The 17,710-nt window shown below is 33.8% G+C and overlaps 1 protein-coding gene across 1 annotated transcript in view; it reads left to right on the plus strand.

The window, feature by feature from the left end:
- Positions 1–3,071: 3,071 nt before the first annotated feature.
- The window catches only part of MS3_00007493 (uncharacterized protein), a 42,212-nt gene continuing 27,573 nt past the window's right edge, over positions 3,072–17,710 (plus strand). Inside the window, exons 1-3 of the mRNA XM_035733277.2 lie at positions 3,072–3,238; positions 3,271–3,406; positions 14,606–14,708. Of these exons, the coding sequence (XP_035587504.2) occupies positions 3,129–3,238; positions 3,271–3,406; positions 14,606–14,708 (349 nt within the window). The 5' untranslated portion in view covers positions 3,072–3,128. The remainder of the gene's footprint in view (positions 3,239–3,270; positions 3,407–14,605; positions 14,709–17,710) is intronic.

Genomic DNA, 17,710 nt, shown 5'->3' on the forward strand with positions numbered 1-17,710 from the left:
ACTCGTTGTCACGACAGTTCTGACATCCGAGTTAGACCTGACGTGTCTCTCGAAGATAGAATAAAAAGGAAGAAAGCACTAGCTGAACTTGAAACCCGTTGGCAAAACGGCGAGGAAAATCTCTGGCTAGCGGGTTTTCGGATAGTCAGGTCTTGGAAGCGAATGCTACCAAGGCCTGTGTGGATAGGCTGTTCTACTTAGGATTTTTATATACCAACGCTCGTAGTTTACGAAATAAGTTCTATGAACTAGAAGCACTAGTAGACAGGTTAAAGCCACTCATAGTAGCAGTGACAGAAACTTGGTTAGTCCATGACTTAGACATTACTCCAGAATTATCCGGATACCATTGCATCAGGAGTGATAGACATAGATGTAGAAAAGGAGGCGGCGTCCTGTTATATATAGCCAATGGCATAAATATCCGCTCCTCTACTAGCGAATCCCATGATAGCGGCACCTATGAAGTCATTAGCTGTAAGTTGGCTATAGGATGTAGTACATTTATGCTAGGTGTCATCTATCGGAGCCCAATCTGCTTAGCTGATGACTTTGTTTTAGAGCACATTCATCTTTGGAGTGATAATACCAGATGCTTGATAATAGGATACTTTAATGCACCCGATATTAGTTGGACTGATATGACCACAGAAGGATCTATAAACTCCTTTGATAGTAGGTTACTGATAACAATAATGGAGCATGCACTAGTGCAGCATGTATCCCAACCCACACGTTTTGGTGTTAACCAGGGTTCTTCTCTGCTGGATTTGGTAATCACTCATGAGACTGAGGATATTGTCGACTTAAATATCCTTCCACCGTTAGTAAACAGCGATCACGCTGTTTTGTCATTCGCGTTTAGAACTAGGGACATGTTATACGATCAGGTTACACCTCGCCCAAATGTATGGAAAGCTAACATATCAGCCATTCAGGAATGCGCTGCTAAGACAGATTGGTTAGTAGATGCTAGCATATCAGTTGAAGAAGCATGGTCTGCATTTAAAGGTAAATTTAGACTAGTTACGTCCCCGTTCATACCATACCTGGTACCGCGAAGACCGAATAATAGTCCACCATGGATAACTAAAACGGTCAGGAAACTCCTTAGAAGGAAGAATCACTGGAATATGTTCATCTCTACTGGTTTAGAACAATACAGATCCAGTTATTGTAAGTGTAGGAATGCCTGTAAAGCGTTAATAAGCAAGACTAGACTATCATACGAAAAACAATTGGTTAGGGATCCTAGATATAGTCCGAAACGGTTATTCTCGTATATAAAAAGGCAAACTAAGAGAAACGATGGAATTCCATCACTTTTGATACGAGACAATCCGTTAATCTTAGCAGAGAATGATGCCGAAAAAGCTGAAGCTTTATCGGAATATTTTAGTAAAGTGTTTTCTATCGGTAATGAGGAACGACCAATGATTCATCGTGACCGTGACGGCTCGCTGATGGATCCTGTAGTCATTGAGAAAGATACTGTTTTAAGGCTACTTCAGCATCTCAAACCTGATAAGTCCAGTGGTCCCGATGATATTCATCCTAGGATTATGAAAGCCATATCAGATGTAATTGCTGAACCATTAGCGATACTATTCGACATGTCTCTGAGACAGTCCAGACTTCCTAGAGACTGGAAAGACGCCATAATAAGTCCGGTGTATAAGGCTGGGAGTAGGGATTTAGTTAGTAACTATAGACCCGTTAGCTTAACTAGTGCAGTTGTGAAACTGATGGAGAAAATCATTCGGATAACTGTTATAAACTATGTTGAAGGGCAAAATCTTTTCTCCAGGGCACAACATGGTTTTCGGAAAGGCCTATCTTGCTTGACAAATCTTCTCATTGCACGAGAAGAGTGGGCTGCGGCAAAGGATCGGAATGCTCCTGTGGATGTAATTTTCATAGATCTAAGTAAAGCCTTTGCTAAGGTTTCACACTCTGGTCTTAAATTCAAACTGAAACGTTTTGGAATCCATAACACAGTCGTCGATTGGATAAGTAACTTTCTCCATGACAGGAGACAAAGGGTAAGGGTTAATGGGGCTCTCTCCTCGTGGGTACCTGTAAAAAGTGGGGTTCCCTAAGGCACAATCCTAGGTCCTCTTCTCTTTTTACTTTATGTAAATGAATTGCCAACTGTAGCAAAACCATCCGTTCTACTCTTCGCTGATGACATTAAGATTTGGAGACCCATACATAGTATGTCGGATAGAATAGTATTGCAGGACGATCTTAGCTCATTGGTGGCATGGTTGGACAGGTGGTCACTAGAAGTAAATCCTAATAAGAGTGTAGTGATGCAGTTAAATAACTCTGATAAATCGTATGACTATACACTACGTGGATTCGTGCTACCCAAAGCAAGAAACTATAAAGACTTAGGAGTTATATTAAGCAATGATCTCAAAACGACTAGTCACTGTAAGGCTGCTGCTGCAAAAGGCTATAGGGTATTATGGTCAATTCGTAGGTCTTTTCAGTATTTAGATGATGAAATGTTTGGATTACTATACCCGATTTATGTGCGACCACATTTAGAATACGGGATTCAAGCAGCGAGTCCTTGTTTCAAATATGAAGCAGATATGCTAGAAAGAGTCCAAGGACGGGCTACTAAGATGGTACAAGGTCTAGCTGGCCTATCTTATGAAGACAGACTGAGACACCTTAACTTATTTCCGTTATCTTACCGTAGAGTACGGGGTGGTCTAATATTGGCTTATCGTATACTGAACGATGACCTTGGTATTAACATGTCTTATCTTTTGCTTCCGTCTAGAACCGATCATTTGAGAGGACATTCGAAGAAAGTTTAAAAACCGAGATCAAACTGTTTACGTCTGGAGTTCCGTTTCTCGCACCGAGTAGTGAATTACTGGAATTCCCTACCGGAACACGTAATATCAGCACCGTCTGTTAATATATTCAAAACGAGAGTGGACCTCCACAGTATTACAAACTGCAAGGATTAATATAGGTCGACAGACCTCCTATCCTTATTACTGAAGATTGAAGACTGAAGTTTGAATTCTGAATGGACATGAACTTAACTACGACCTTAAACTAACTTCAACATTTCAAGTTTATGTTGAACCATATGACTGTATTTAGAGATGTTCCAGGTTGAAGAGCTGTGTTCATTGGGAATATTTGTTCTGTCATTACTGGTACTTTTCGTATATTTTCATCAAATTTGCTTCTTTTTGATATCGCTATACACAGCGTAAGTTCATTTTTCACACTCTGCATCTGTAGTCGATGTTTATTTTATCCGAAAAGATCTGTCGTATTAACTGATACCCCAGGAGTGTCAGTTGTCAAACCTCTAATGGGAGTAGATGATTGTCTTCACGAAAACCTAAAAAGTCATTTCACTTTGAACTATCCTCGAGTAAGCTTCTGACTGTTTTTTTGTATTTTGATTACTATATACTCATGCAACATCTTTTCTATGCTAAAATTTCATTCATCGCACCATAGGCACTCATACGGGATATCTAGGTCGTAGTTAAGCGACTAGAATTGCTCACGGTCGTTCATGTGCTTTTTCGACTCATTTTCATTATAAAAAAGACTTGGGCAATACTAACCTGACATTAAGCATCTTGAAGTCAGAAGCAGATGAAAAGCGAAATGTAATAGAATAACATGTGTCTAAGTTTGTTTTTCCTCCATAGCCCTTCTCTTTATTATTGTCTTCCCATAACTTTATAAAATAAGGTGTTTTTAAATGTGTATATCTACTGAAAATGGATCTCTTGCAAAACACTGGATTGTTTCAAACTAATAATTGCTTGATCGGCTACTGCATTATCTGACTTGAAAACTGTAGACCACCAATGTAGATAATCTATGTCGAATGATCGGAGGCCTACTCGAGTTAGACGAGAACGGTGTGACGAACCAGCTAACGTAGAGGTCACACCTCGTGGTCAGCACTTTACGTGGACTACCCCATTGAAGTACCAAGGTACTATAGATGCTTTGAAGACTGTTCAACGCAGAGGACGTTGTTAAAGAAATATATTAGTTAAAGTAGGTACAAGCGAAAATAAGACCATTGCCGCATTGGCCAGTCCATGGTGTACGATTAACTGATGCGCATTGGTCGTCCTTGACTTTGACAGGGATCGATGATCTACTCGATATTCAGTGAATCAACTGCCGGGTGATTTGGCTAGGGCTTAGTGATATTTCACTGGCCCTACGAAACAATTGACCAGAGACTTTTTAACATGATTAAACTAACATTATTTTTAGTAGTTTTGATTCATAGCACTTGGCAAGTACAGGCTCACAACGTTGAGTCACTGGTTTTATCTTGAGGTTAGGGATACTATGCAGTCAACTAGATTGAAACGACTGAAGAAGGGTGGCGACCTGAGACGTGGTGATAAAATTCAAGATTTCATAAAGGAATTTTTAAAAGTATTTTTAAGTATATGTCGATATTAAATCGAATAATCACGTCTCACCAAACGTTTACGTATTTTATTAATTTATGCTGGTGGTTTATTTAACTGAATTACTGGATGCAGAGAAAGTAGTGCAGTTTTTACTGACGTACATTATATTTTATAGGAAGTTGTTTCAAGCAAATGTGCTTTTGATGTCAATCAGCCAGTCATACGCAACATATACCTGACTTATGTATACATTGGTTAAAGATGTCATACCATAATAGCATAGCGAAATGGTTACTTGTTTTTAAACTGGCTAAACTTGTAGTGTGCAAGGTAGCGCAAATTATAAGGATTTCGGTCAGTCATTGCTTTCGACGAAAGGTTCTCGATGCGCTTTAAGCAGGTTAGGAGTGATCCTTTCATTTACAGCATTTAATTGAATATGAAAACTTGTCATGAATTTTCGACCCAGTTCATTTTTATTTATCAGTAGCGATGTCATTTTTATCAGCGTAGATAATATGGAATCTGCAAAGCTTCTAACATATGATTCTGTGATGATAAACATACACTCTTGCAGTGGAGCGAACCGAACAACCACGTATTTGTGCACGGTTACACGTTGAAATGACTGATCAGAGATTTGTGCTGATGTAACACCTTGATAAATCGCTTAAAATATTACAGCCACCTTTGTATCCGTTTGTTAACGAAATGAATGTTAGTGGGATAACGATTATTTAGTGATGGTATCTTTGATTGAAATAATTTTATAGAATTATTCAACAGATTCTTGTTTGACAAACTCAAGACGCCCGATAACCTTACAAATGGGTCTGTTTATAAACGTTTGAGCTCAATATATTAGTGAATCGTGCTTTGAAATTTGAAGCGATTGTCATCGGGTTCGAGTTTTAGTGTGTATATCAGCACTGAGTTGTTGGACATTCTCGGATAGGACGAAACACAGATCTTTTATTGGACGGCTACTCACTCATCAAGTATCATAAAACCTGTAGCCAAACAGTGATTTCAAGGCACTTTGCTCATTTCAGTTTCAGATTGTGAGCAGTATTTATGTGCTTGAAGGAATAATGTGCTTTCTAAGGGGGGATTTCGGACAAACAAACATCAAACAAGTAGTATTTATAATTGACAGTATAGTTTCATTAATGTCCAAAAAAGATTTAGGTATTGATATCACTTTTTTCAGGTTGTTGTTCAGGTCAGTTGTATTGTATTTTGATTTTTTTGAGTAAAATATTCTGACCTCAAAAACGTATTGTCCTGCTTTCCAAATCAACGTTTACAAACGTATTTCTTATGTTTTAAAATATCCTAGATTTGTATATGACGATTTTCTGAAGAAGGCAAAATTTAAATGCGTTCTATCGAAATGCTTATCTTTAACTGTAACAAAAACTGTCAGTTTCTGTACCCTCATTTTGATTATTGTGAAACTTGTTGGACGTGTAAAATTTGAAACTTGGAAAGGTCTTATCGTTCTGTTAGTGATATATATATATATAAGTTGGCAAACTAATAACATTTTTGTACAATTGTGACTCCCATATTCGCAGTAACTTGTTAGCCTTAATTTTGAAAAAAACAATTTTCCATCTCATCAAAGTTTTAGAGGCAATTTATGGCTCATAGATCTCAACCGAATAGTATAAATATGAATTCCAATTAAGACAATAATTGTGTTTTCACAGCTTTGTATATTTTTAATCAGCCTTGAATTTGAATGGCAGTTTTTAATCACAAAAGTTGGATTGCTTTTATGAGCCTTAGTGATTCTTTCTTATCTCCTTAAAATAGTGAACACTTTATTTAAGCAAAATAAAGTGTTTTTATGTCTTTTTAACCCCATAAACTTGTAGGTTGATAAATGCAAACACGATATACTATCATAATGAACGTACTATACACTGAGAAAAAACACGGGTTTAGTAACTCTACATGCTGATGCTTAAAGAACAAACCACTAGTATTGTTTGTACGTAGTATCTGGGCATGCGTAATTTTCACTAAAACAGACTTTCATACTAATCATTTTGTACCGGCTAATTCCAACCAGCGGTTATTAATGTAGAAGTATAGTTTTTGAATGTCTGTTAAATGCAACACAAATGTAATTTTACTACTCAAGTTTGTCAATTTACAGAAAATTAAGGTAACTCAGAAGCTCTCTCATCCATATATACTTTCCGTTTAATGTAGTTTGTTGATTTAACAAATAAGTAACTAATGTTTAAAGTTCCCTCTGCAAATACCTGGGTGAACTATCAACAACTTAATTCCAGAAGACTAGATTATTAAGTAAGTTTTGTTTTTGTTCGGGCTGCTAATGATATATTCAGCTCTTATGTAGATAACAGACAACAGTTTTTTCAAAAAAATATTTACACCAGAAGTCTTTAAAATTTTAACTTCTGCAACATTCAATAGAACAAAGAGCTCGTTTGTTCTAAATTAACCGTTCAATGTAGTCATAGCAAAAGCAATCAACTAGGTTTCATAATGAAGACTTAAGATGCCGTGACACTGTATGTTTATTTCAGCTATTGGTGTTAATTTATAATCATGATTTACTCAAATTTTACGTGGGTTTTGGTTTTGGGGGAACTATATTTATGTTTCGTCGAAGGTGTAAGCATATCAGATATAAGTGATCTCTCTGTACTGTTGGATACTTGCATCGAATTCATGACATTAGGAGATTCATATTTAGGTGTAACCCATTATTCATTTTATAGTACTTTCATAGCTAATCCACTCAAGTCTTATAAATTAATCTATTGATCTTTATCCTGCTTTATAACATGATAGAATTCCTTACGTGGAAAACATGAATTCTTCATGAATTAAATATAGCCAAAGAGAAAATCATATATTTTCTTGTATTGGTGTACAAAATGTATTTAAGACTGAGACTTCAAGTAAAATCATTGGAATCTAAGTTACGAATCGAAATCTTATATATAGCAAATTTTATACTGTACTCATAAATAAAATATATCTACCGTGAGTGTGCTATGAAAACAATTCACTAGTGGGTTTGATTAGCATTATTCACCAAATTAAAAAGTTATCTAAACACTTTATTAATTATTTTACTGAAAATGGAATAATTTAAAATGGCATGACAATAGTTCTCATTATTTATTACTAGTATAGGGGTTGTAGAGATTATTAAGTTTTTGATTGAGATCATGTACCGATTGATGTTAGACCACCTTTGGAAACCTGGAAGCACTGGACGGCCGTTTCGTCCTATTGTGGGACTCCTCAGCAGTGCGCATCCATCGGTTCATGATCTCAATCAAAAACTTAATAATCTCCACAACCCCTATACTAGTAATTAATATGTGCTCACTAGTGACTAGCTTCGTGAGGGAATTCTCGGAGTTCTAGTGAGAAGCCGTGACCAGTGGAGCTAATCCATGTCGGGTAGAGACAGGTATCTACCTCAGTGCAATGGAAGATAGTCGCGCAACTTCGTGGACTGGTTGATATTAGACGTTATCACCATTGGGTGCCGGCTTAGTGGTCCAGTAGGTTAAGTGTTTGCGCGCGAGACCGAAGGCCCTGGGTTCGAATCCCGCGAGCGGGATCGTGGATGCGCACTGCTGGGGTTTTCCAACACCCTTAAGTGGACTCTCCGTGTTCACCAACACAGACATTCACTTTTCATCCTCTCAATTTCGTAAACAACATAGTAAACGTTTTTTTTGAAATTATACAAACTTAATGGTACCGGTTATTTTCCTTTTTGAAGTTGTATCACTTAAACATCAAGTAAACAATATGATCGTATTTTACTTGATTAGTACTGCTTATGGTGAAATTAGTAGACATTTTATAAAAACTGGTATTAATTGTTATTTATCATTATTATATTAAGATCTTTATCAACTTTATTATGAAATATATATGAGTTTGTACTCATGGAAACAGATGGTTTAGATATATTTCAATTAACAAATGAATTTTAATTTCTTCTTATAAACTACACTGTTTTTTATTCTAATCTCATATACGTGAACGCCCCTGAAATGTAACTGCTTTTAAACAAAATTTATTAAACTGTTTATTGCTTAATGGTGAGTCATCAGTATTACTGCCTATTAGGATCAGTCTTTTTTATCTTACGAATAAGTGTGTTCTCTTTTAATGATAGAACTCTTTTTAAAAAAATGAGGAAATGTGCGTATGAAAAAAGATGGGTAAATAAAAATACTAAGATGATGTAGCATTGAATGTCATGTGATGTTAAACAAGAATTACATGCAGAGGCCTATCACTGTAGAGTTGTTCTGGTTATTGGGTTATTGACGTTATAATTAGTTTATTTTAATGAGTTCAACATCTTACTACGGAACAAATTGATAACCACTGCTTGATGTTTGTTGTTTTTGGTTATCATGCATTTTCTGTCAATTTTATGCATTGGAAATAAATGGTTGAGATTATTTTTTGTCCTAAAACTTTCCTGCTCATTGTATTTTGCTGTACATTGTCACTAATATGTCTATAATGTCAGACTTAAGTGTTGACTTTGATGAAACGTTAGTCAACGTCGTCCTTCATTGTGCATTGTATCACATTATGCTTTACAGAGATTAATTACATCGATTTCTAATGTTTTCTATCCTTAGTACAAATGAATTGAAATGACAGTATCATCATTGTTTTGCAGTACATTCCATTGTTTACGCTAGGGAAAAATTGATAATTTGTCTTGTAATCTTTTATTCTAAATACCGGTAAATAAAAATTATATGAAATATATAAAAATTTCCTTATACCACTATTGTTCTCTGTATGTTATTTCAAGGTTTTTAAACATTGAAAATGGATTATATCCCTTATATCAGTATGCAATTGAATTTATTTTATGGATACTAGGTTTGAATCTGTATGGGATGATGAGCACGTTCTGTAATAAGTTGTAAACAGATCTATTCGTTAAGTTCACATGATATTGCAATATAGTTGGGATGAAACTCAGGATGATGTAGGCTGACTTTTTTACATGACCCGTAGTTCAAAGTCCCTTCCACCACCATTCACCTTTTCTTTCAAACCTATACATTTTTTCTTTATACACAAAACATTCTGCCAATCAGGTTTTTCTTACTTGATCTATTTAGTTAAATTACTCCATCTCTTGTGTTTTTCTACAACATATCAACTGTATGGCCCTGTTTAACAGTCAATTCATATGCAATGGATGTTTTTAGATTTCAGCGTTTATTACTTTTCAGCCTTATTTGTTTCTGTAGTTAACGAGATGCCAGAACCTAGTAGTTTGTGATACTGGATAAAATTATTAAAAGGATCAAATTCTATGACTCCAATATGTTTTTGATTTTTTTGTCCTTTGTTTTAGGCATAGGATTTTCCTATGGCTAGTTTTTCATGACTATTCTCTTCTTTGTTTTTTCATTTCCTAGTCTTTATTCTCTTCCTGTGTCCCTGTTTGCTATATGCGGTTTTATAAATTTTGAGGACTTGAACGAACGAAATTTGAGTTTAAGTTAATAACCATAATACATAAAACTTTCAAAACTGACTTTTAGTCGGTCTAAAATGTATTTCCCAAAATTATGTCAACTGCAGGAAATTTCACTAAAACCACATTCCTATGTAAAAAATAGTTTCAGGTAGCTTTTTTATTTTGTAACTTGAACGCTTATCATAAAGCGATTTATTTAAGAGACGCCCACTGCTTCATTGTATATAGTTTGTCAGTTGTTCGATACTATCTGATATAGTTTCTTAGAAAAATCATTGTACTTAAATAAACTATAAATATTTGGGTAACTATAAATACACGTTATGTACAAGATTATATTCCGATGTTTCACTAGATAGTTTAATTCATTTTCAAAAATACTATTTGATTAAAAAAGAGCTCTGAATAACCTGACTAACTACAAATTTTATTTAGAAAATGTGAAGTTCATCCTAATTATATCAATTTGTCCAGCTACATTAAATTCGGTCATTCAATTCTAATAGAAAATTTCGTATAAAATTGTTGTGATTGATCAATTGATGAAGTAATGAAATTTCAGTGGAGATGGGTGGAACACGTGTTACATATGCCCAAACACCGACTGCCCCGACGTGCGATGTTTTCTGGTGTAGGAGAAGGTTGGAAGAAAGCTAGGGGCGGCCAGAACAAAATATGGCACAAATCCATGAAGTCACTGACAAGTGGACTGAGCCATGTTGGTAGGTGTAGACTACCTAGTTGGGACCCGCGAGATGATAGAAACCGATGGTTAGAGACCTTGAATGACATGGCTCAAAATCATTTGCAATGGTGCAGGTGCATTCACTCTTTGTGTTCTCCCAAATTCTAATCTTCTGAATTCTTCATGTTTTTTATTTTCTTTCCAAATTTGTTTCACTGGTTTATACTCTTTAAATAACATCTTCAAACCCTAATGTTTCCGATTACTGCTTATACTCTTACCGCCTCTACCACTATGGGATTTGAATCGACCACTGCATCTCTGTGCTAATGTGGTGTGGCAACTCAAACTGATGTACGTACGTACGAAGTTCCACGTTCTTATTGACTGACTGATTGATTGATCAGATATATTTATTTTTTCGCAAATAAGTTACGTTTCAGCCTTTTTTTTCTTCAATAAATTATTTGTATGTTATATGATGTTATTTAACGTACAGTCGATTAAATGAACCTAATTGTCTTTATTGTACACATTGTCGTTTCATAGATTATGAAAATGCTTTTTGTTTGTAGGTTTGGTTGAGTTTACACATATATGAAATAGAGATAATTACACTTTATTATGTTATGCTGGTCGGCGGCCTATGCTCCATTAGGAGTAACAGGCGTAAGTAAGTAAGTAAGTAATGTTATGCACATTGATTAGTTAGTCGAAAATGCTAGTACAATTTATATTTTAGCTTTTAAAATGAGTTTCATGTATATAGGTTGAGTAAGAACAGATTAAACGCATTTCACCAGATTTTTTGAATCTAAATCTAAATTGCGGAAAATCAGAGTTTATCTGTTTTATGATATAAAATCTGTGTATCTAATAGTAACTTTCAAACCAGTTGTAACACAAGTGAAAATTTGTCACCATAAAACAATTTGGTTTGTTTTAGCGAGTAAGTAGGATCTGTGGTTTTTGAAACGTTATTTCGACCAAAGTTTACTTTCGAATTCCATATATCAGTATTACGTTTGCCAATAAACATTAGACTATTCTTGAATATTGTTTGCTTTATTGTTTCATTGTGATTCATAGTGTAACTTTATTCTCAAGTATGTATTTATCAAAATAATTGTTTCATCATACTTTCCTTTTCTCCACAGAAAAAAATAGGGAGTATAGTGTATACGCATGTGTTCGTATAAATATCGTCCAGGCATCAGTTTCTCAAATTCTAGTACCGAAGAAATATTTACTTGGTGCGAAGCTTAAGGGGGAACAGAACAATTAGAAAAGATACCGAAAGAAGGTATTCGATTCCAGGACCTTCGGTCGCGAACACTTAAACTCTATACCACCTAGCTAGCATCCAACAGTATTGATGCCAAACTTAGACCGATCCATAATATTGCGCGGCTGTCTTCAGAATCGTGGGTGCGCACTGTTGAAAAGTCCCATACTAGGACGGAACAGGTGTCCAATGCCTTCAGTTTTTCAATGGCGGTCTAACATCGATCGTTTCATGATCTCAATTGGAACTCAAAAATCTCCACAACCACATACTAATAATTAGAAAAGAGTTTATGTTAAATAAAAATTTATTGAACTCTAGCGAATTGTATCGATTGTTTAAAACAGAAATATAGACTATCTTTATCGTATAGTTATCAATGTTTCTTCAGAATTTAGGCATTAGATACGTGACGGTTAAACCATTCCTTTGAAATTAAATTTATCTGGTGTCATCAACTTCATGTTTCTCAGGATAAAAAGAAACGTTTTGCAAAAGTTTGTTGAAAATTCACAAAGTTAGATGAAACATTTCAACCCAACTGGTTATAAACAAAGTGTATTTTATGTAGGTGAAGATAATTTATTGTAATGAAGTATATGTTACACATTTAAGAGAATGTTCATACTACGACAAAAGGAATATTTATAAACCCATTAATTTTAGGCACTTCACTATTTTGATCATAAAGTAATTCTAAAGATATTAGAAATTAGACTGACTGATTTTTTTTATAGGACGTTATTACTTAATTAGTGCTTGGAATTTTGTTTAGGTCCACCGATTATGAATGCTAGAAGTTACATCTGTTGAATTAAACTTTGTTTATGTTGTGACTTTAAATGAGGCTAGTTATCACGTAATTTGTTCGTCAATCGAAATACGAGTTATTCATTCTTGTACTGTACTAAACCAATGACGTTCGACCGGTCTGATCAGCCTAGCGTCCTTATTGGTCCTTTGCTCCACTAGCCCGTCCCGTTGAGTCCAGAACACCAAAACAGCTTCCGCTATGCGAATCATTTATTTCAGATATACTTGGTTTATATACCAGCCAAACAGACCGCATCGCATCATATAATAGGAAATAGCATTTATACAAAATAAAGCCAAAAAGTGGCTGTGAACGTGGGAGACGATAATTAAAAAACTGAACATAACTTAAGATCAGTAAATCGTATAATAATAATCTATAAGCCAAAATTAAGCTTGTAATAAGGGGAATATAGATATACATAATCTAATTACTGAATAGTTATACCACAAGAATATATATATATATATATATATATATATATATATATATATATATATATATATATATATATATATATATATATATATATAATATTAGTCCATTAATAGGTCTCAGAAGTTACTTGTAATTTAATCTTCGCTAGGATATAACAGTTTATATGATTACACTCATTCTGAGACACTTTTTTGAGCATCGTTTGTAGTTTTCTTGTCGTTTTATTGGTTTAATAACCTCTTATTTTCTTCAAATATGCAAAGAAACGATCAAGTCCATAATTATTGTATATTTGTTTTGTCGTTTTGTTTTATTCTGTTAAACGTTACTGAGTTTTCGCCCAATGGTTACTTAAGTCGCATCTTTAGTAGTTTGGAGGTTTCACACATTCTGTAACTGGAATATACTTGTTTTATTGTCTACATGAATCAAATAAAAATCTTGTTTTTTATATCAAAAGACGATAATCCATCAAGCCAGATTGTTCTTGCTAACTCTTATCAGTATGATGTATCTACGAAATGAAGGTAAATTATTGTAAGAAATAGAGTTTTGACCAATCAATTCTCCCGTTACATACTGTGAATGTGCGCTGTTAGGTGCAGAAATTAGTAAGATTCTTCATTCACTACTTAACTCTCTTCTTGTCAATGAGTTCCAGATGCCAGCTACTTATACCGTTCGGTAGTATATTCTATGCTATCTTTATTGTAATATCTACAGTGATTGTTACACTGTAAACATTAAGATAATAATATAACACGTATCTTTTTTATTGGTCAGACTATTTTTTTTAAACTTGACAGTAATGAAAGTTGCCTTACTGGATTGTTGACTAAATGGTTGTTGCGTTATCATATGATGTGAACTATACCACTCAACTAAATAACTAAATAAGCATAATGACCGACAAGCTAGATTTTAATTATCCCTCAATAATCCTCACCCTTAGACTAACGGTTTGGGGAACAAATAGATTTATTAGTATATGTAGTATTCCTTAAAACCTTTATCACCGCATTTATTGCATTTAAAAATCTGCTACCCCGAGTAATTAACTGATTGCTTTCGTTTGGTAATTAAATCATAGTTTCAGATTCTTGTGATATACGAATGGCTCGCAACCATATCGAATTCTTACTCATCCGGTTTTTTAATTCGTTTCATTCTAGAGGAATATTTGTATATTATCATTAATTCACATAAAAAATGGTGATTTGATTTTGATTGATAGTTTCATCAAAGGTACTTTCATCATCTTGCTATTCAAGTGGACTTTATGAATTGGAGAACGAACAGATTGTAATTTAACGCAATTTTTCTGGCAACTGATAATATTTACGATTTATTAATTAAATTATTACTATACAGTACATTGTACATGGAATATAGTACTGAGTAATTTGTACCTTTTCAAATAACTCTCTTTTCTATATGTTTTTAGTTTGAACTGTTATTTTGTGTACAAAATGAAAATGATCCAGTAATTAGTTTATTACAATCATTATGTGAACAATATCCTCATGTAAATAGCAGATTATTTATTGGTAAGTGTGTATTTGATAGTATTTCAGAAATGTCCCATATTTTTTAAAAGAGGAATTTATTTGACTATTTGAAGGTGATTTTCATCACAAACGGGTAGTAAATTAAGAGTTATTGAAAATTGCTAGGCAGTGTCTAAAGATGTTGTACTAGTACTAGACTTCTCAGAAGTATGCACCCACAGAGTTGCATTAGCAACTAGTTTTCGGAACACTTAGGTTTTATAGTGAGAACTATAATTCTTAGACTAACAGTTTTTTAATTGATATCAATTCAGAATGACTGATATATTACTACAAAACCTTTCTTTTAGTAATGGTTGCATTTTTTGATGATGTCATGGAGATTTGAAGGGAGAAGATATGGGGCTGGTCGACATCAATCATTTCATAAGTAAAATAAACATTGTTGATGAACATTGGGCAACAACCACTTTATACTATAAATTAAGTGAAGTTTGGATTGTAGATCATTAGATTCCGACATGTTAGTGAACGTGTATTGCACTCTTCTTAAGACCCGAATGTTCTGGGTTCTACTCCCAAGTTTTTAGTACTCAATACTAAGAAATTCTAAATCAAGGTAAAATATCTCTCCACAGTCCCTTGTCTCTTGTAATTTTTTAGTTGATGTTATGCAGCTGTAATAATATGATATTTAAACATCCTATTCGACCCGTCTGTTCATCACAAAGTGAGGTTATTGCCAAGTATCATCTTTGAAAATTAATGATTCTCCCTGTTTTGCTGATTACACATCCAGCAGTTCCGTACTACATCCTTTGAAAATCTATCTTGAATTATGTTTATTAACAAGTGGAAGGCTATCGTTTACTCCAATGGTTTACATTTTGTGAAGTTAGTTTATATTACTGACTGATATACAACGAAGTAGTGTTAAATTCTGAGAGTAGGATGACTACAGTTAAGTTTTTTTCGATAAGTATCAATGAACATATTATTTCTCTTCATGATTTCGTGTAGTTTACTGTTGCCTATTTGAAATAAAAAGATTAAAAGTGAAAATATTAGGTATATTTTGCAAGAATAAGACAGTTTTAGTTAACTTCTGTTATAAGTATAAGCAAAATAAAATTTCGTAAAATGGTATCTTGATTGAAGCAATCAAAGCAATTGAAATATATGAAACGGTTTTTAACTATATATTTTTTATATAAAATTTAATCACTTTGAATGACAGGAGTGTTAGCCGATGAAAATAGTGTGAAAGTTTATGTGTTTCTTCAAAAATTTGAGAGCAAATATTAATCACTAGTACAAGTTTATCAAAATATTCAGAAGTTTATCAGAATTATGTGATATATTTGCACAATACATTTCGAACAATCTGATCACACATATACTTGTTAAGAACATTTATAAATTTTCTGATAAAATTCGTCTTCTCATTGTATTATCGAAGTTTATCAAAGGAACTAATCATTTGATATTGTTTGGCTTCTATCTTCCCATTGAGGTTTATGGCTACAATTGATCAGTCTGTTATTGGCATATGTGCATACTGTGCATATTGCGTCATCATTCTATATTATGAACGTTAAGGAAATAGTCAAATTTACTTTAATTATAAGTCACATGTAAATATTTAATAAAAACAAAGAAATAGGTGTGTATAAAATCCATTAGAATGAAATAATATCGAAAACTAACATCATCTGCTTTATTTATTTTAGTTACCAAATGTTTCTAAAATGTGATATTAATATTATTATTATTATGGTCATATGTATTATTCAACGAGATTAAAACACACTACATAATGAGAAGAATTTTCTTTTTAGGAAATCACCATACAAAGAAGAAAAAAATAGAATGAAAAGCTAACAACAAAATGATTTCCACTATAATTATAATATTTAGTCTTAAATAAATTAGATTACTGAAAGTAAAGTGATTTTATGTCTTCATGTTTCTAGAATAGTAATGACTGTATTAAGTGGTATTTATTAAATAATATGAGAATCTTTTTATACTTAACTTTTAATATGCAAGATGAATTCATTCAAGATAGTTTTAGTAATGTTCTGTTATCTTAACACTTTTTGTTTTACATCATATGTCTCTTATACAATAATGCAAATATCTACTTTAAACATTGTTAACGTTATAAGCAAAGATGGATAGTGGCTAGCAGTGGAATCCAGGACAGGCCTTTCGTCCTGTTTGGGACTCGTCAGCTGGATGTACTTGCATCTCAGAGTTGATGTTCACTCTGGGACTCGAACTCAGTACCGTCGGCTTCAAACGCCATCGCGTTATTCACTTAGCTACTGAGTCCTGATAGCCACTTGCTTGTGCAATGGGGTGAAGTTTAATTCACTTGATATTGTTTTACTTGAATCTTCCCATTGATGTTTTAGGACTGAAATTGATCAGTCTCTTATTGGCATCAACTCTGAGATGCAGGTACATCCAGCTGACGAGTCCCAAACAGGACGAAACGCGCGTCCTGGATTCCACTGCTAGCCACTATGCATCTTTGCTTATAATGCTTGTAAATTAAGGCAATATCGAGGCATACACACAGTATGCACATAAGCCAACAACAGACTGATCAATTGCAGTCTTAAACCTCAATCGGAAGATTCAAGTAAAACAATATCAAGTGAATTGTTAACGTTGATTAGATGACCTATTCAGTATACAGTAAACTGGAGAACTAAGCATCTATTTAAATTTGATAATTTTGATGTTTGTTTATATTTCCTTGAAAAAGCTTGGACCAGATTGCTAGGCGAAACGTTTGATATACTTCAAATGTTTTCGCTAGGATTTTACAAATACATTCTACCTCTTTAATGTCCCACATTAACTCGGCGCCCAAATACTGTGAAACTATTCGATCAAATTTAGATGAAAGTTCTTATTTACTCTGTACAGTTTTTTCGGTAGTATATAACTATAAAGGATCTGGATAACTTTTTGTTTTTATAAAACGTTTCCTATTAACACAGTTCTTCGAACTAATATGTGGATAGTTTCTA

This window comes from Schistosoma haematobium, chromosome 4 (assembly GCF_000699445.3).
Source record: "Schistosoma haematobium chromosome 4, whole genome shotgun sequence".
Taxonomy (NCBI): Eukaryota; Metazoa; Platyhelminthes; class Trematoda; order Strigeidida; family Schistosomatidae; genus Schistosoma; species Schistosoma haematobium.